Source organism: Ovis canadensis, chromosome 14 (genome assembly GCF_042477335.2).
Source record: "Ovis canadensis isolate MfBH-ARS-UI-01 breed Bighorn chromosome 14, ARS-UI_OviCan_v2, whole genome shotgun sequence".
NCBI lineage: Eukaryota > Metazoa > Chordata > Mammalia > Artiodactyla > Bovidae > Ovis > Ovis canadensis.
In genome coordinates this window covers 77,451,013-77,469,446 of record NC_091258.1, presented here as the reverse complement: position 1 = coordinate 77,469,446, position 18,434 = coordinate 77,451,013, and the positions used below count along the sequence as shown (strand labels likewise).

General features: G+C 60.6%; 2 protein-coding genes across 3 annotated transcripts; both read right to left on the bottom strand.

The window, feature by feature from the left end:
• Window positions 1-1,847: 1,847 nt before the first annotated feature.
• TTYH1 (tweety family member 1) lies at window positions 1,848-15,192 on the bottom strand. Of its 2 annotated transcripts, XM_069549484.1 has the most exons (14): window positions 15,011-15,192; window positions 11,964-12,142; window positions 10,037-10,148; window positions 9,035-9,255; window positions 7,190-7,285; window positions 5,844-5,916; window positions 5,159-5,234; window positions 4,640-4,695; window positions 4,432-4,524; window positions 4,014-4,106; window positions 2,663-2,805; window positions 2,492-2,537; window positions 2,291-2,371; window positions 1,848-2,189 (listed from the first exon to the last, which is right to left on the bottom strand). In XM_069549484.1, exons 1-13 carry the CDS (start codon window positions 15,134-15,136, stop codon window positions 2,333-2,335), a joined length of 1,353 nt encoding a protein of 450 aa, XP_069405585.1. In that variant the 5' UTR covers window positions 15,137-15,192; the 3' UTR covers window positions 1,848-2,189; window positions 2,291-2,332. The 2 variants fall into 2 exon arrangements, with proteins under 2 accessions (XP_069405585.1, XP_069405586.1); XM_069549485.1 differs by lacking the exon at window positions 2,492-2,537 and having other exon boundaries at window positions 15,011-15,186.
• Window positions 15,193-16,359: 1,167 nt separating this feature from the next.
• Window positions 16,360-17,778, bottom strand: LOC138419645 (hepatitis A virus cellular receptor 1-like). The gene is made up of 2 exons (XM_069552488.1): window positions 16,638-17,778; window positions 16,360-16,451 (listed from the first exon to the last, which is right to left on the bottom strand). Exons 1-2 carry the CDS (start codon window positions 17,776-17,778, stop codon window positions 16,360-16,362), a joined length of 1,233 nt encoding a protein of 410 aa, XP_069408589.1.
• Between the last annotated feature and the right edge of the window lie 656 nt (window positions 17,779-18,434).

Below are 18,434 nucleotides of genomic sequence, written 5' to 3'. Positions count from 1 at the left end.
GGAATTCTCCAGGCACAAATACCGGAGTGAGTAGCCATTCTCTTCTCCAGGGGGGATGGAACGTGGGTCTCCTGCCTTACAGGGAATCTCTTAGGCATCAGAGGCACCAGGCTTCCCAGTTAATGACGACTCCCGGAAAATCCGGCAGCATGAATCCGAGTACTCTGTGAGGGTCCAACACATCCAGCGGCATCGGCTTCTGAACACAGACTCAGAGGCACTAGAGGGCAGCATTTGAGAGCAAAGCGGCTAGAAGAGCCTCCAGGCCATCCCCTCAACAGGGCACCAAACAGCTCACAGTCATGAGTGACCTGCGGGTTGCCGCGGTGTCCCTCTTTGGAAGCCATGGTCCCTTTCTCTTTCCCAGCTTCAGGCCCACACATCAGGGGCTTTCTTGAGCATTCCTTGCAGTGCTCAAGATGGAAATGATTAGCAAGCATGGAGCAGTCCCCCCGGCAGGCCCCTCATTGGGCATCTGGTGCTCTGGGCCAACAGGCCTTGACCTGAAACCCTTGGGGCTTTTTTCAAGAGAGAACATTTGGTTTATTTTCCACAGAGGACATGACCCTTAGTACTCTACTCAGCATTGGGAGTAACCCCATCAGTGTTCCCACAGAGACACAGATGGACATTCACACCAGACCAGCAACTTGTTGTTTAGTTGCTCAACTGTGTTCAACTCTCTTGTGACCCCATGGACTGTATAGTCCACCAGGCTCCTCTGTCCATGAGAGTCTCCAGGCAAGAATACTGGAGCAGGTTGCCATTCCCTTCTCCAGGGGATCTTCCTGAGACAGGGATCGAACCCAGGTCTCCTGCACTGCAGGCAGATTCTTTACCACTGAGCCACCGGAGACGCCCAAAGTTTTAAAGTGCACTTCCTAATCATCAGGGTTTGAATGCCTTTTAGTCTGTCCCCTGGTGTTGGGATTTCCATTTTGTTAAATGGTCTTCTCCCTTGCTTATTTTTATGTTGGGTGGTCTTTTTCTTGATTTGAGGATATAACTTTGCAGCTTATATGTATGAAGAATTATCTATTTCATTGTTTTTTAAAAAATTTTCCCCAGACTGTCAATCTGCCTCTGGACTTTATGGTATTTTTCTCATTCCACAATTTGTCAAATAAGTTACTTTTTTGTTTCTGTCTTCAGGATATCTCACTGAATGCCCTCCCTCTACAACTAAGAGATACAAGAGTCTCCTCCTTTCTCTTGAAATACTTCTGTCCCCTTGTGCTGTGCTATGCTTAGTCACTCAGTCGTGCCTGACTCTGCAACCCCATGGACTGTAGCCCGCCAGGCTCCTCCGTCCATGGGATTCTCCCAGGCAGGAACACTGGAGCGGGCTGCCATGCCCTACCTCCAGGGGACCTTCCAGATCCAAGGATGGAACTCAGGTCTCCCACACTGCAGGCAGATTCTTCGCCATCTGAGCCACCAGGGAAGCCCCTTACTCGTCTGCATTTGGATTTTTTTGCCTGTATTGTGTGCGGACTGTTTCCTTCCAGATGGAGAGCTAATCATATCAGCATTCCTTTGAAACCAGTCCCTTTTGCCCTGACTTGAAATCTGTCTTCTGTCATACACACACACACTCTGAGATCTATTTCTAGACTGTCTTCTGTTCCAGGGATCTGCGTCTCTTCCTGTATCAGGACATTTGTGCTGCTTTAGATAGGGGGCTGGGGAGGGGGGATTGTTGTTGTTTTTTTTTTGGTGCAGCATCGAGACGGGAGCAAAAGCACCTGGGAGCCAGGAAGCCAGGTGGGAGCAGAGGTGATGGGCTCTCTGCCCACCCCCACCCCCAACTGTGAGGCCAGATCAGGGAGAAATAAGGACCCAGCTGCTTGTAAAATAAAGTCTTCCCTTTTATTTCAAATCAGCCCATTCCCAGGTTGGGTGCTGCAAGTGGAGAGCAGGGGCCCTAAGTCTTCTGGGGTGTGGCAGGGGCCGGAGCGCACTCTCATCCCTCCAGGGATGAGGGGTGGCGGGGCTGGCTTTCTCCCCTCTCCCCACCAAGCCCCCAGACCCTGGCCTGCTCCCCAGGCTTACTTCCAGGGCTAAGGACACGGAGAAGGGCAGGGCAGGGAGGCAGTCCTGTTTAAGGTGTCCGTGGCCAGGGCGTTGTTAGTGGTGGGAGCCCAGTAAGGCTGGGTTAGTGGGGTCTTCTCCGGCAGCCGGGGAAGGAACTGCAGAGAGAGGCAAAAACGGACCAGATGGAGGTGGGAGGGAGGTGCGGTCAGGGGCTGGAGGCCGGCTTGGGAGCTGGGGTGTCAGTCTAGACACTCACCAGACACGGAGACCAGGCTCCAGTCTGGACTGGAGAAAGGGCTCAGATTGATGACTGCCACTGCACGAAGCGCTTGGATTCCTGCCAGGGAGATGTGGGCAGGGGAGGGCATGATTAGGGAGCTGGGCTTGGCGATGTGTGCCCTCAGACCAGGACTCCAGGCCTCCAGCCCCTCCTCCCTCAGACCAGGGGGTCCGGTACCTGAGGGTTGAAAGGGTCATCATCGTCTGTGTCCTCGTAGTCGTCACTGGGGTGCAACAAGGGGAGTAGCAGAGAAGCAGGAAGGGGGACCCGTGAGGGCACGGTCCCCAGCAGTGGCTCGATGGTGCTCCCCATCCCCTCCCCCAGGACTTCAGCCCCTCCCCTCCTGACCTGGGTGGGAAGAGGGCCCAAGCTCGGGGCAGGCTGCAGAGGACGGTGGCCAGGGCCCCAGCAGACAGAAGGGAGAAGAGAAGCAGAAAGAGCAGTCCTTCCAGGGTGTCTTCACACAGGCCGCGCAGGGCTGAGCCATAATCCTGGGGCGGGAGAGACGGGAGGGTTTAGCAGGCAGTGCCCACGGCCCAGACCGTCCACCTGGCTGTGCCTCACTGAGAAAATCCCGCAGCCTCTCTGTGCCACAGCTTCCTCCCCTGTCACGGAAAGCGCTCAGTGCACAGTAGGTGCTGAGGTCACTGTCATTTATCACACCCGCAGGCACGACCCCAAGTCATGACTTCCTGTCCATCACTGAGAACCCACCACCCCACGCACGCTCGGCACTGCTACAGCTAAGGGCTGCTGCTGCTTGGCCCTTATTGGGTGCCAGACTGCTCGTCCTGGACACTTTCCACAGTGTGTGTGTGTGTTGGGGGGTGGGGGTGCATCCCTGGCCTCTGCCCACAGCACTCTCTCCCGGGGCTGAGACCCCCAAGGATGCCTCCACACACTGCCAACTGTCCCCCGGGGCAAAAATCCCTGACTTAGAACAACACTGAGAAGAAGGCTTTAGCAAAACAACTGGCGTAGACCTGCCCTCCCCCTGCACGGTAATGCCTGGTCAGGAAACACTGGTTGGCACAGCTGTCATCGCTACAAACCAGCGATTCCTGAATGCCGGACTCTCAGTCATTCAGCAGGAACTGGCCTGAATGACAGACGGCCTGCTCAGTGCCAGGCGCTGCTCCAAGCGCCGGGGCAACTTCGGTAACCAAGCCCCAGGAGGTCACTTCAGACCACGAGGAGATGAGAGCGGCGGTTTGGAAAGCAGTACTGGGTGCCCCTCCCCTCCCCGCTACAGCAGAGATGGTACAGGAAGGAAGGAACGCTGCGATGGGAGGTCCATGGCCGCTCCCTGAGGGGGAGGGGGACGGGGAGGATGGGGGTGCAAAGGGCTGAGGCCGGAAACCAGCCAGGGGTAACCACAGGGGCCCCTGGAGGTCAGGCGAGAAGCCAGGACTGTAATCCGCAGGCTGGGGGAACTGCTGGAGGTTTCTAAGCGGAGGAAGAAGATCAGATTGCGTTTAAAAGGCTCGCTAGGCTGCGGGCTGCTGTGGGGAGCGGGAAGAGGCTCTGCCGCCGTCGAGAGCAGAGGTGCTAGCGTGAGCTGTGCCTGGAGTCCAGAAGGACTTGCTGGAGGAAGGGTTGTGGAGGGTAGGGACAGGAAGCCACATGGAGAGGCCTAGGTTTCCAGGTCCAGGCAGAGGCTCCCCTAGGAGCATAACTTAGGGAAGGGGACAGGGGTCACCTTGTGCAGGCCACGACAATGTAGCAGTGCCACCAACTGGTGGAAGCTCCCTTCTGTTACATTCAGCGTCTCCTCCAAGGACAGCACAGACTTCTGCGGTGGGAACGGGGTTGTTATTCCAGGAACTCTCCGGGCTCCGCCCACCACACCAGGCCACGCCCCTCTGCCCGCCCCACGCCCTGGGCCCCGCCCGCATCGCCGACCCGCCCCTTCCTAAGACTCCACCCATACATCCAGGCCCCGCCCCCGCCCGCCCCACGCCCCGGGGCCCCACCCACAGCCCTCGGCCTTCCCCTTAGGCGGGCCCCGCCCACAACCGGTGACCCGCCTCTTTCTAAGACCCCGCCCACCGCTCCAGGCCCCCGCCCCCTTCCCCGCCTGGGAGTTGGGGTGCAGGGGGAGCCCCCGGCCCGCAGACCTGCGCAGAAGGGAACTGAGGCACAGCTTCCCGTTCCAGGCCCTGCAGCTGGGAGTGAATGTTGGCCAGAGCTCGCTGGGACAGAGTCAGCCTCTGCGAGAAGGAGGGAGGGAGGAGGGCCCAGCGGTTGACCCTCCCACCCCGGGGTCCCTAGATCCAGGCCCCAGGCGCACCCTCCTCCCCCGGCTCCCTCGCCCGCATCCCTCACCTGTTGAAAGGGGTTGGAGACGGCCTGGTTGCAGAGGAAATAGTAGTTCAGGATGTCTGAAGCGGGAGGGAAGACCGGGGAGGCCGTGAGCCCCGGGATCCTTCCCGCGGACAGGCGGCGGGGCAGGGCCACACTTTCCACCCTCCCCGCTCAGGGCCCTCCTGTGGTCCCGCTGGCCTTGCCCTCCGAGCCCTCCAGCCCTCCGAGGCCCCACTCCCTCTGCTCCAGGGGACTCCCTTCTGCTGCAGCCACAGCCAGAACGCGCTGCTCTGAACACCCCACAGCGCTGCTTCTGCACCTGCGCTGACCCAACTGGGCTCCCCACTTTCTCCAAGTGGCCCAGCCCGCCCCTCTCCCTGACCCCTTGTCTCAGCGTCTTTATCCCTTCCCTCTTTTCCAGTTCGCCAGGGCAGGTGCTGAGAGCTTCTGCTGGGCAGAACTGGGCAGGGCTGGCACCCCCACCCCACCCCAGGCGTAGATGCCTGAGGATGCAGGGCGTGCGCCCAGAGGTGTGATCACCTGAGCCAAGGCCGGTCTCCTCCTGGGTCAGGTTCAGGATGTAGCTGTCTGGACTGGAGCAGAAGTCACTGAGGCCCTGAGAGCAGCACAGAGGGGGCTCGGACGGACACGCCCCCGCCTCACGTGCCTCAGGGTCCAGGCCCCGCCCCCTTCCTCAGACCCGCGGGTCCAGGCCCCTGCCCCCTTCCTCAGACCCAGGGGTCCAGGCTCCCAGCCCCTCTTCCCCCCTCAGACCCGGGGGTTCAGGCCCCTAGCCTCTCCTCCTCAGACCCGGGGGTCCAGGCCCCCAGCCCCTCCTCCCCCCTCAGACCCGGGGGTCCAGGCCCCCAGCCCCTCCTCCTCAGACCTGGGGGTCCAGGTCCCTAGCCCCTCCTCCTCAGACCCGGGGGTCCAGGCCCCCAGCCCCTCCTCCCCCCTCAGACCCGGGGGTCCAGGCTCCCAGCCCCTCCTCCCCCCTCAGACCCTCCTCCTCCCTCAGACCTGGGGGTCCAGGCCCCCCGCCCCTCAGCACCTAGGACCCTGGCTTCAAGCCGAAGAACCTGTGAGCCTGTCTCCCAAGTCTTGTCTCTCAGGATCTGAGGCCTCTGTTCCCCTCCTCCCCAGGTCTGGAAGTCAGGGGCCTTCAGCCCCTGGAGTCTTGGAGCACAGGTGCCTGTCCCCACCCCACCCCACCGCTGGTGCTCACCACGGCTGTGGCTGCCTCCAGGCCCATGGAGCCCCAGCTCAGGACCAGAACCAGGAGACTCATCACCGTCATCCTGTAGTGAGGGAGGAGGGGTGGGATTGGAGTTCTGGGGTTCCTAATCTCCCACCTCACAGCTTCCCATCCCAGATCATATCACAGCCCCACCCCTCCCCCACCAACCTCTGGAGCCAAAAGGATAACAGTTAGGGGCAGAGCAGTGGGCAGGGAGAGGGTGGGCCTGTAGGTGGTGACGTCAAACTGAACATCTGGCCCTGCTGGGGGGTGGGGGGCAGGGGGTTGGCAGTGAGAGGGCCCTGTGCGGGCAGCTCCTGCCCAGGTCTGCCCCCGCCTTGCTCCGAACTGTGGGACCGTGGGAAGGTGACTGCCCGGCCTGGGGCCCCAATTCCCAGCTCTGAATTCCGCAGGAGCTCGCTCTCAGCTTCACCCATTGGTCAGCCTCCAGCTCAGCCCAGGAGTGGACTCAGCTCCAGGGCTGAAATCGCCTCCTGTTTTTTCTCTTTGCGGGGGCATGGATCATCATTGGAGGGTGGTCCGCGAGTGAGAAGGGTGCCTGCAGGGGGTCACATTGAAGGCCCGGCCCCAAGTCCCAGACCGCCCGCCATGTTTACCTTCTCCAAACTTCAGAGGAGAGCCTGGATGGAATAGCAGGCCTGCTCACCCCAGAGGGGAGCGTGGGGATGGTGGTGGGCACCAGCGTGGGCCCCCTCAGGGCCAGAGAGGATACAAGGGCTCCTCTGAGTGGGATAGGCTGGCCTGGGTGGAATCTCAGCTCCAGCACTTTCTGGCTGTGCAACGCTGGGCAAGTGACCTAACAACCTCTCTGATCACCAGTCTCCATTTCTGTTAAATGGGGAGACAGGAAGGACCTCTTCGTAAGGTCAATGCGAGTGTTCCAGAAGAGTATCAGGCATACAGAATGAACCTTTCAGTAAGAGTGTGGTCCTTAATTCCACGCACCACGTAAGGGCCTTCTGCCCTCATCTGCCTGCCACACAGACCTCTGACAGCACCTCTGTTCTCGGTGTTGTCATGGCAACCAAAGGGGGCAGTGATCACCCCTGTCCTCAGCACAAGCATTATTACTGTTATTTCTTTTCTGGGACTTTCTTGCACTCCCTGCGACAAGGATAGTCTGCTGCCCCAGCCCCTCCTGGGCCGCTCTGTGTCCCTATGTGCCCGCCCACCCCAGGAACTCTCTGGAGGTTTGTGGGACAAGGGAATGAAACCTGTGTGAGCCTTGGAAAGACGGCGGCCCTTCTCACAAGAGCGCTGTGGGATCTCGCCCTGTGATGTTCCCCACCGCCAGGAAGGCCACCCGGACTTACACGATCACCAGCCACTTGCTCTGCCTCGCCAGGCCCAGGAGGGTGAAGAGACAGACCAGCAGCTCCAGGAGCAGCAGGAGGACGTAGGCCAGCCACCTGGGGAGGGGGCAACAGGGGTGAGGCGGAAGCAGTCAACCCAGCCTTTCGGATGTCCAGGCTCCCGGACTGGGACACAGCAGCAGGTGACAGCACCCCTACGAGGGCCACCTCTGCCTGGATCTCTGCGCTCTCCCTGATGCCCAGTCTCCAGGCCTCAGCCAAGCTCATCTCTGAAACGGGTGCATAGGGGGCTGGTCACTATCGCCGTTTAGAGCACAGGGCCTCAGGCAGATCACCATAACCACCCCCGCACCATGCCACGCACAAGCCCTGTGACTGGCACTCTCAGAGATCTGGCCTCTCGGGGCCCCAGCCTCTCCACCCCAGGCTGCAGCGTCTTAGCGGGACTTGTTCCCAGGCCTGCATCCAGCATCACAGGGCACAACCCAAGGGCTCAGTGTCTGCGGGCAGATGGGCTGGGCCGCAATGCCAGCCCCTCCGCTTCCTGCCCGCCCACAGCTTCTGTGCCTCGGTTTCCCTGCTGGTAACTCTCAGGGAGAACAGCAGCGCCTACTTTCTAAGGCTGTCATAAGGCTGAGAGCACCGAGGAGCGTGCCGAGCACATGGGCGCACCTAAACAAATTCAGTGTTAGTTAATGATCGACACTGCAGAGGACAAAGCCTGTGAAGCTACAGCGCAGTGCTGGCCCAGGGGAGACGCTCAATAAACAGCAGCGTTCTCAGAGGTCCCCACGTGGGCAGAGTGGCAAGGGAGCCGCCACCTTCTCCGCGGCAGCCTCTGCTCGGACCTCCGTGGGGACTGACTGTTGCACTCCTTTCCCGGACCGTGGGAGGGTCAGGCTGTCTCCAGGAAGGGGAAGCTGGGCTCAGTGGCACCAGCTGACCTCCAGGTTCCCTATGTGGCCACTGACAGCTCACGTGCTCCAGCCTCACTCTGGTTTCTGTACAGGACAGGCGGCACTTCTGTCCTTACCCTCCATGAACAGCAAAATTTTCCCTCTGGGAGAACCGGCCAAGTCCCCTGAAGGACTCCGGAGTGCCAGACAGTCTTATATGCATGCATGACCACACGGGCACGCATGCGCAGTTGCTCAGTCATGTCCGACTCTTTGCGACCCCATGGACTGTAGCCCCCCAGGTTCCTCTGTGCAAAGGACTCTCCAGGCACGAATACTGGAGTATTGCCATGCCCTCCTCCAGGAAATTTTCCCTGCTCAGGGATCAAACCCACGTCTCCTGCACCTCCGGCGTTGCAGGTAGATTCTTGGGGGTATCCAACAGCTATTTCTTGTAGATGGTGGGTCTGTCTCACCCTGGCAAAGTCTACACTCCTACCCCCAGCCCCCCTGAAATGGAGCTGTGGCCCCTGGACTTGGTCACAACCCAGAACTTGAATTCACTGGGACCTAGGCTTGTCTGATGCCCACGGTGGGCATCCAAATTATGGGCTGCTTCAACCCAGGTCTGCCTCCCCTCTGGAGCACAGAATCCAGGACAAAAGTCTTCCCTGTCTCTCTGCCCCGATGTCTGGTCAGGGCCCCAGGTGTTGGATGAACCAAAGAAATCATTCCTAGTGGACGAAGCGACGAGGACTCCACCGTGCTGGCCGCTGGGATGAGTGGCTGCCTGATACCCTAATAACTGGTTCTCTCTCCTCCTTCAAATGTTACCTTCTCCATGTGGCCTTCCTGGAATGACCGTCCCCCACCCCAAAAACTGCCAGCCTCTGCTGTTCTCATCTCCTGCCTAATTTTCTCCACCCAGGACAGGAAAGAGGCCACCCACCTGTACTCCTCTACGAAGGACACATTCTCGGCCACCTGCAGGGGGCTCAGGGGCACCCCCCGCCAGAAGGCCAGCCCCTGGAGCTGCTGGGCCACGGTTTCCGCCTGCCGCCGGGCGCCCCGGGCGGCGGCCACCAGCTCTGTGCGCTGCGTCAGCACCTCCTCCAGCGTGGTCAGCTCTGTCCTCACGGCCTTGTCCAGCCTCTCCACCATCTCTAGCACCTGGGCACAGGGGCAGAAGGGAGGCATCTGGAGTCAGGGAAGGGTGTCCTCTGGGAGGGAGGGCAGGGGCCAGGGTGGCGGGGGTGAAGCAGGAGTGAGCAGGGCTGGCTGTCCGGGATCGGGTGCTAGGGCATCCAAGGATGCGGGAAGCGAAGGAGGAGCCTGTGGTCTGGCCTGCGTGCTTCTGTGGCTTCTTTCAGGAGGCGGAGAGGTGAGCAGGTGAGCCCCAGGGCTGCGATGAAGCTGGCATCCTAGGACTGAGCCTGGGGTCGCAAGTCTGGGTTCTGCGGCCCAGGGCTGCAACTGGACATGAAGTCTAAGGTATGAGGTCGGGCTGGGTCTCGGGCTCGCGCCTGGAGTCGTGGGGGTCAGAGTGAGGCTTCCTGGCTGAGTCCTGGATCTCAGTGTTCAGGCCTCCCACCTCGCACTTGGCCTGGATCTGCCCTGAGGGCAGGGTCTTGGTGTTTAGTGTCTGAATGGTCTGGGCTGTGCACTGAAGCCCAGGGCTGGGGATGCAGTGAGTCTGGGGGTCTGGGTTTGAGTCTCTAGTCCCAGATCTGGGCTGAGGTTCTGAGGCTGCCATGCGTGGAGCCCTGACTGGCTGTCAGCGCTGGGGGGACAGTCTGAGATCTGCATGTTGGAACCTGACATTCTGAACCTGGGCTCTCAGCTCTGAGTTCAGACCCTGTTTCCTGGGGGCGGGGACGGGGTTCCTTTGGCCAGGTGCGGGGAAGCAGTCTGGGTGCGGGCCTGGGGTCTGGCCCGTGTCTGGCCTCCTCACCAGGTGGTCAATGGCGGTGAGCGTGTGGTTGGCGTGCAGTAGTGCAGAGCTGAGCTGGGACACCCCATCGCTGGTCTCACTGTTGCCATAGAAACCGACGCCAATGCCAGCGCTAAGAGGAGGAGGGACGGGAAATCACAAACGGTCCTGGGACCCCGGGGGCTGTTCCCCGCCTCACACACCCAATCGCATCTCCCACCCCATCCCATTGGTTCAGCCCTTCGTGGGAAAGCAACGTCTCCAGCCTGGCCCCCACCGGTTGCCAAGGTAACGGAGAAGGTCTCACTCCCCCGGCCCAGGGACGTCATTGTGATGCTAATGGTGGGTGGAGAGGTGGTGGGGAGGGGGCCCCCAGATTTAACTCGCACCTCCCCGGAGTGAACCCCTGTTGTGCCCAGCCCGAGTGGGGAGTTCTCACCTCTGGGGTCTGCCACCTCCACCCGCAGCCCCTCTATTCTTTCCCCCAAACATCCAGGGGCCTCAGCACCCGTCCCTTCAGGCTCCAGCCATCCTCTGCCCTGCCTCCTGGGGGTTCCACGGAGCCACCACTTCCTGGGGGTCCCGGAACCTGGAGCTCCCAGCCTTCCCCCTCCCCTGGGGACCCAAGTGTCTGGACAGCTGGGAGGGAAGCAAGGGAATGTGGGCCGATGGGCCAGAAGCAGGGCGCCCCCCCTTCACCTCAGTTGCCAGCAGACAGAGCTCCATTGTGGGGCCTGAATACGGTCTCCAATCTCCCCCCACCCCCAACGCACTGTGGCCCTTTGCGGAGGGGAGCCAGGGCCGCACTGGGGCGGAGGAGGCCCGGACGCCCAGACGCCCTCACGGCTCCCAGCGCCCCGCCCCCAGCCCTGGGATCGGACACCGGCCGCTACCCATTGTCCATGGTCCCACAAAGCTGCTCTTGTTCCCAGGCCTCAGGGCCACCGTGCCGCTCCCCCGCGGGGCCTTTGTCCACCTCCCCAGTCTACCCTGACTCTGGAGGGCCTGAGGAGGAAGCCCTCGCCTCTGCCCACACCCCAAAGCCCTGCACGGGGGGCTCCTTGTAGGGTGGCAGAACCATCTTTCTGGCCGCAGCCGCCTTGCCCGCCCCTAGCCCCCACTCCAGGGGCAGATCTTGAGCGCCCTGGTCTGTCCTGGGTGGAGGGGGTGCCCTGCGGGAGGGGCCGTGCTCAGAGCTAGCCCTGGGCACAGAGTGTCTCCTCAGGCGTCCTGTCCCTCTCTGCTCTGCTGGCCCTGCGCTCCTAGGGGCTTTTGGTCTGAATCTGCACCCTGCCACGCGGCCCAGGCGGCCTTGAGAAGTTGCTTCTCTCTGAGCCTCCCTCTTCGGAACTGGTCGTGACAACTCGAGTCCAGCGAGGTCACTGTGGGAAGGAGTCAGGCCAGCGTGGGTCTGCTCCGGGATCACAGACATCCCTCTACCGTCCCTGACGGGGCCATCCCTGGCTCCATGAGGGCAGGGCTCCTGTCTGGCTCGGTCAGGCTCCCCTGGTACTGTTGTAGATACTCAGGAAATAACTGCTGAATGAATGCATCAATGAGTTAACGAGTGACATCACTAGTTCACGTTTACCAATCCCAGCTGGGGACCAGGCACTGAACATTTCACTCACTCTCACCACAACTGGGAGGTGGGTGTGTCAACAGTGCCCATTCTAGAGATGTGGAAACTGAGGCCTGGAGGAGTTATACCACTCCCGCAGGGCACACAGCTATTCCACTCAGAGACAGCAACCCCAGCAGTCTGACTGCCCAGCCTTCAGCCCCTACCCCATCCTGCCAGGGAAGTCATGTCTCCTGTCCCGGCCTCAGTTTCTCCATCCATCGAATGGGAGAGCAAGTCTCCCTGCTGGGATACCACCAGGAAGGCTGCTGATAGAGAGCTTGGGGAGCCCTGTCCCCCTTCCCGCCCACCCTGGGGCCCCATTACCAGCCGACGAGAAGGGCAGCGATGCAGTTCCAGGTGACACAGCCTCCCCCGGGCGGGGGGCTCTTGGCCCCGGGAGGCTCAGGGGGCCGGCAGCAGCAGAAGCGGATGAGGTAGACAGCAATGAAAATGAGGCTCAGGCCCAAGCCCAGGCCTGCCAAGGCCACCACCAGCAACAGGGCCTGGGGAAGGAGGGGGGTGACAGGGCGTCAGAGGGGCTCTGTGCGCCCTCCCCAAGTGGCTGGATGCACTGGGTCCGAGATCTCAGTGCAGGTGGCGGGCATCCTGGCGACATGAGTGGCAAGCCCACCCCGTGGTTTTCAGGTCTGTGCTGGGGCTGTGCAACTTAAGGTTGGAGGGCACTTCCAGTTGAGAGGCCTGGGTCTTGGGTTCCAGTTCCGCTCTGCCCTCCAAAGGCTGTGTGACCTTCAGAGGGCCCATCCCCTCTCTGAGGCTCGGTTTCCTTCCCACAGAAACCAGGTAGTTGGGACGAAGCCCCATCCGAGGACATGGAGAGACCTGGACCCTGGAACCGTGGGGGATCAGGGGGCTGGGATGGGGGGGTGTGGGATCCTGGTGGTGTGTCTGAGGCTGGGGGTGGCAGGCTTCCTCCTCCCTCCTCCCGCTGGCCCTCCCCACTCCCTGCTTGCTCACTCTCCCCCAAGGCTGAGCTCTGCACACCCACTGCAGTGAGTCTGTCACCCAGGGCCTCAGGGGGGAGAGCGTGACAGCCTCCCTGACAGTGTGCACACGACTCAGAGATGGGGACGGGGAGGCTGAGAGTGTGAGGGCCGAGCAGGCTGGGGGGAGAGAAAGGCAGGGTGGGGGAGACTCAGGATGGGGCGGGGTGGGGGAAGGAGCGACTCAGAGGAAAGAGAGAGATGGAGACAGAGTCAAAGGTGGGAGGACAGACGTGGGGAGAGGAGCCGTGCTTCCAGCCCAAAGAGCCTTGCACAACAACGGGGCGCCGTTCTGGGCTCTGCCCAGAAGCCCAGAGAGGGTCTGCGCTTTCCCTTCAGCCACACAGCGCATGGGGGGCCACAGCCGCAGCACACCCAGACTTCTGGACTCACAAGTGCTGAGTCCTGGCTCTGCCTTGTTCTCACGCTGGGGTGTGCGTGCTGGGCGTGTAGGTGAGTGTGCATGTGTGTCTCTGTGGGAGCGCCTGCTTCTGCAGGCTTGAGGGGGTGATCTGTGTGCACTTGTGCGATTCTGAGCCCAAGTCCTTGAATCTGTGAGTAGTCTCTGGTGGTGGTAGGGTGTGTGTGTGTGTGTGTGTGAGAGAGAGAGAGGTAGTATATGAATGTAGGTGTCAGTGTGTCTGTGTGGACACGAGCGTCTGAGTGTGTGCATATGTGAGTGATATATATGTGTGCATGTGTGACTCTTGCAAGAATGTGTATCTGTATATGGGTGTGCTTGCTTGCTAAGTCGCTCAGTTGTGTCCAGCTCTGTGTGACCCCAGACCGTAGCCTGCCAGGCTCCTCCATCCGTGGGATTCTCCAGCAAGAATCCTGGAGGGGATTGCCATGCCCTCCTCCAGGGGATCTTCCTGACCCAGGGACTGAGCCCCTGTCTCACGCCTCCGGCATTGCAGGTGGTTCCTTTACCACTGGCGCCACCTGGGAGGCCTGAATATGGGTGCATATGTGTGCATATGTGAGTGTGTTTGTGTGTGAATGCATGTGTGCGAATGTGTGTCTGGCTGGGTGTGAGTGTGTCCCCCCAGCACAGTGGCGCCCAGCCCCTGACTATCTTCCCCGCTGTGCCCTCAGGATGCTCTCCCTAGGGGGCGATGTCCCCTCCTGCCTGTGGGTCCCAGCGCTGTCACCCTGAATGTCGACAGCGGGGCGCAGTGGGTCTCCCCGAGTGCCTCTGGCGGTGGCCAAGTGGGCACCGGCGTGGGCAGGTCTGCTTGATCGTAAGCAGGTGTCCATGGACCGGGCTGGGCAAGCCAGAGGCCGTGGGCGCGTGGCCGGCGGTCGCCGCGTGCTGGGGAGAGGGTGGCGGGGAGCCGGCGGGGAGGAGCTGCTTACCGCCAGCTCAGTCCAGCCATGACCCAAATAGCTCAGAACACAGCACTCATCCCCGCTCCGCTTTCCTGGGACCCCCCCCCCCCCCACCGCCCCTTCCGAAGGCTGCCAAGCCCCAGCCCCCTGTCCTGGGAGCTTCCCAGGACCGATCGAGAGGTCCAGACCTCACAGGCAGAGCCTGGGACCCACCCGAGGCTCCACCATCCTCCCCACCCCCGCCCCGCCCCCAGCTCAGCCAAGCCTTGCTCATTAATCTCAAAGTCAAGGACTTGAATTAAACTGGGTCAGGGGACCCCGTTCTTTCGCCCCGAGTGGAGCGTGACCCAGGCTGGGCCCCCTTCCCCAGTGACCCCGGTTTCCTGAAGGCTCCAAACCGGCCCCACCCTCTGGCCCCCAAACCGAACCTCGTCCCCAGCCCCCCTTTCCCGCCCCTCCCGTCCCGGGACTGGCTGGAGGTCTCCTCTCCCAGCACCTCCAAGTGGTTTTTCCAGCTCTGGCCCTAAGACCCCTCACACCCTCTGCCCCATTTCAGGCTTCGATTCGGTCCCAGAAGCGCGGCAACCCCCAGCCTCTTCCCCTCCACCATGCCAGCGCCTGTCTCCTGGGTCCCGCCTGAACTGGGACGTGTTTAACTGGACTGCCCCGATGCCAGGAGGGAAGGGTCATCCTTTAGGACGCGGTGGACCCCTCTGATGACGACCCAGGAGGCCAGCTTCCCGGGCATCCTCTCTGAGACCCGGGAATCCACGGGCCCCCTCGTCCCCTCCCTCCTTTGGGACCCTGGGGCCCAGGCCCAAGCCCCCACCTTATTTAAGGAGCTAGGGGGTCTGGCTCCCTGCGCCCATCCCAGGGGAGCCTCCAGCTACGGGTAACCACGCTCCTGCTCCCTCCGGTACCCCAAAGTCCGGGCCCGGCCCCCACCCCCAGGGAACACAGGAATCGGTCCCCAGGCCCTTCTCCCGCGGGACCCAGCAGCTTTGGAGCCCCCGCCCCACAGACCCCCCTGGCCGCTCCCACCTGCTGGTATTCTCGCTCTTGGGGCGCGAAGGCGCTGGGCACCGGTCGGAGCTGGAAGTCGGCGCGGGGCAGCTGATGGAGCAAATGGACCCAAGCCGAGGGTCGGTAGCCCGGGGGCGCCCCCATGGCCCCCGGGGGAAGGCTCCGCGGGGCCGACGCCGGGGCTGCGGGCGCCGGGGCTGCGGAGCCGGGCGCGGGCTGAGCGGGGTCTGGCGGGGCTCGGGGCTCGGGGGAGCGCGAGGGGGGAGGGAGGGGGTGGGGGGCGGAGATTGGGGGAGGAGGGGGGCGGCGCGGCCGGGCGGGCCCGGTGCTGCCCCTGGCGGCCGCGGGGCGCACTGCGGCAGCTCGAGCCCGGCGCCCCGCGCCCCCCGCCCTCTGGGGCCGCCGCCACCTGCGGCCCGCGCTCTGCACCGCCTCGCTCCCGGAGGCACCCGGCAGGGCTGGGCTGAACAGCGACATCAGCAGAGGGCCGCGCGTACTGTCGCATCACCCTACAGCTCCACGATCCCTTTATCTTCAGGAAGAACCTTCGTATCTAGGTCGCCAGTATTTGCACAGCGTTTTACAAATAAAGATCACTTACCAAGAGTGGTCTGTTGCATCGGTAAAATTCATCACTGCTATGAGCGAATTCTCACCTGTAACCCATTTGGGTGAAAAACCTCCCACTCAAGTCAGTATAAGGACACAGCTTCTCTACACAAACCTCCCTATGTGTATAGACCACTCCGGAGTGAGTACCCACAGGTCTGTGTACAGACCACAGCGGAGTGCGTACCCGCGTGACTGTGTACAGACCACAGCGGAGTGTGTACCCACATGTCTTTGTAAGCGTAGAAGGATTCTTCCCACTTGAACAACAACCCCGCTCATGTATTTGGGGATCCCTCCCATCTTTATAGGCTTTCCTGGTGGCTCAGAAGTTAAAGCATCTGCCTCCAATGCAGGAGACCTGGGTTCGATCAGGAAATGGCAACCCACTCCAGTACTCTTGCCTGGAGAATCCCATGGACAGAGGAGCCTGGTAGGCCACAGTCCACAGGGTCGCAAAGAGTCGGACACGACTGAGCGACTTCACTTTCACTTTCCCATCTTTATACGGATGCCTCCCATGTGTTAAAGAACCTCTCTAAACTGATGAATCATTGCTTCCATGTGTGCGAGGGTCACCTTGACCCTTGCCATTCATTTTACAGTTCATAAAGTATGTTTCCAGCCACTATGCCTGCTGAGTCGTAACAGGGAACAGCTGATGTCACACTGATACAGGCGGAAGCAGGGGTGACCCGGCCACTTCAACACCACTAGCCAGCCGGTCACTGCTGAAGTTAGGTTCCCAGGAAACTGTCCTAGGCGTTCCCCTGCACCTTTGGAGCTGGGCTAGGTTTTGCTCCCTGGGGTCCCATACCTGGCCTCTCTTGAAGTACCGAGATGAGGTGGGCTGGGGGGGCAGAGGAAGGGGTGGTGGTGCTCCACCCACATGGCCCCAATATTTTGCTGCAGATTGGTGAGAAAGGCCTGGGGGGCAGTTGCCCATCTCCTGACCAGGGAGGAAAAATAACAGAGGTGGTGATGGTGGTGGCTGGGGGGTGGCGGTCAGGACGGTAATGACAGCGGCGATAGTTACGGGTCTGCCCCTGGTGATGATGCGATGGGGACGGTGAGGGTGAGGAGGGCGGGGGGTAATAGTGGCTGTTGAGGGTGAGGGTGAGGATGGAGGTGGTGAGGATGAGGGTGGTGAGGATGAGGGTGGTGATGAAGGTGAGGATGGAGGTGGTGATCATGGTGATGGTGAGGGTGAGGGTGAGGATGAAGCTGGTGAGGATGAAGCTGGTGATAATGGTGAGGATGAAGATGGTGAGGATGAGGGTGGTGATGAAGGTGGTGATCATGGTGATGGTGAGGGTGAGGGTGAGGATGAAGCTGGTGATAATGGTGAGGATGAAGGTGGTGAGGATGAAGGCGGTGATGAAGGTGGTGATGAAGGTGGTGATGATGGTGAGGGTGAGGGTGAGGATGAAGGTGGTGAGGATGAAGGTGGTGATGAAGGTGGTGATGATGGTGAGGGTGAGGGTGAGGATGAAGGTGGTGAGGATGAAGGCGGTGATGAAGGTGGTGATGATGGTGAGGGTGAGGGTGAGGATGAAGGTGGTGAGGATGAAGGTGGTGATGAAGGTGGTGATCATGGTGAGGGTGAGGGTGAGGGTGAGGATGAAGGTGGTGAGGATGAAGGTGGTGATGAAGGTGGTGATCATGGTGAGGGTGAGGGTGAGGGTGAGGATGAAGGTGGTGAGGATGAAGGTGGTGATGAAGGTGGTGATCATGGTGAGGGTGAGGGTGAGGGTGAGGATGAAGGTGGTGAGGATGAAGGCGGTGATGAAGGTGGTGATGAAGGTGGTGATGATGGTGAGGGTGAGGGTGAGGATGAAGGTGGTGAGGATGAGGGTGATGGCGAGGATAATGATGAAGGTGGTGATGAAGATGGTGGTGATGAAGGTGAGGACGGTGAACACGCTGATGAATGGGCAATCTGAGATGCCCTCTGATAGAGACTTGTTCCCCTTGACCTTTTCCTGCCATTGCTCTCCAGGTCTGCTTCTCCTGGGAAAGACTATGGTTATTCCAGGGTGGTCCCCAAGCATTCCTAGGCTGAAAAAGCATCCCAGTACCATCTCAGACTCTACAGGCATCTGGTTCAGGGCTTGGGTGTGTAAGGGCCGCCTCCGCCCCGGACCCGCCACGGGGGGAGTGCTCAGAGCACAGGTCATTGCTACTTTGTTGCAGGCAATTCTCCCCGTGTAGGGAGCGGGACACCGCACTGCCAGATGTTCCAAATTTTCAAGAGACGACAGAAACACGGATATTTTTAAAAGCAAAATCCCTCAGCTTTTAAATGTTAAAGCTAATTCAAATACAAAAAAATACTGTGTGGGCCAAATAAAACCTGTCCGTGGGTTGGAGCTGGCTGGTTTTTGTAAGCTCTGGTCTAGCCAGACGCTGAGCAGCATCTCTGTGGAAGGGGCAAGCGGAGAGAAATGGGCCTGCAAAGAGGCTGAGAAGGAGCAGTTCAGAGAGGCAGGCAGGAAGCCTAGGGAGACAGCAATGCCACCTCCTCCAGGAAGGCCTCCTGATCAGCCTGTCTTGATGAAAGGCAAGGACAGGTCCTGGCTAAAGAGTTTAGCCTGTGCTCTCTGTGACTTAAACTCTGGGAGACTCTTCTGTTTCATGGACTGATTGGGAGTACACATGGTTACGAGTCCATTTAGATGATCCTCAAGAACAGGCAGACTTAAGCTTTGGGGGCAACAGCCATCAGAACGGTGGTTGCCTCTAGAGGTGGGGACAGGGCTGATGGGTAGGAGGGTGGAGGGGGGTTTCTGAGAATGCTGTCATTTCTCTATACCTTGATAAGGTTTCGAGTTGC

What these genes read in the sequence shown, in the direction of transcription:
- TTYH1 (XM_069549485.1), bottom strand. Translation starts at nt 15,136, where the DNA reads ATGGGGGCGCCCCCGGGCTACCGACCCTCGGCTTGGGTCCATTTGCTC. An exon ending in TCCTTCGTAGAGGAGTACAG is followed by an intron (nt 7,286 to 9,034) that starts GTGGGTGGCCTC and finishes CCCCCTCCCCAG; the next exon opens with GTGGCTGGCCTACGTCCTCC. An exon ending in CTCAGTTCCCTTCTGCGCAG is followed by an intron (nt 4,107 to 4,431) that starts GTCTGCGGGCCG and finishes TTCCCACCGCAG; the next exon opens with AAGTCTGTGCTGTCCTTGGA.
- LOC138419645 (XM_069552488.1), bottom strand. Translation starts at nt 17,778, where the DNA reads ATGACCTGTGCTCTGAGCACTCCCCCCGTGGCGGGTCCGGGGCGGAGG. An exon ending in TCATCACCAGGGGCAGACCC is followed by an intron (nt 16,452 to 16,637) that starts GTAACTATCGCC and finishes CTGCCCCCCCAG; the next exon opens with CCCACCTCATCTCGGTACTT.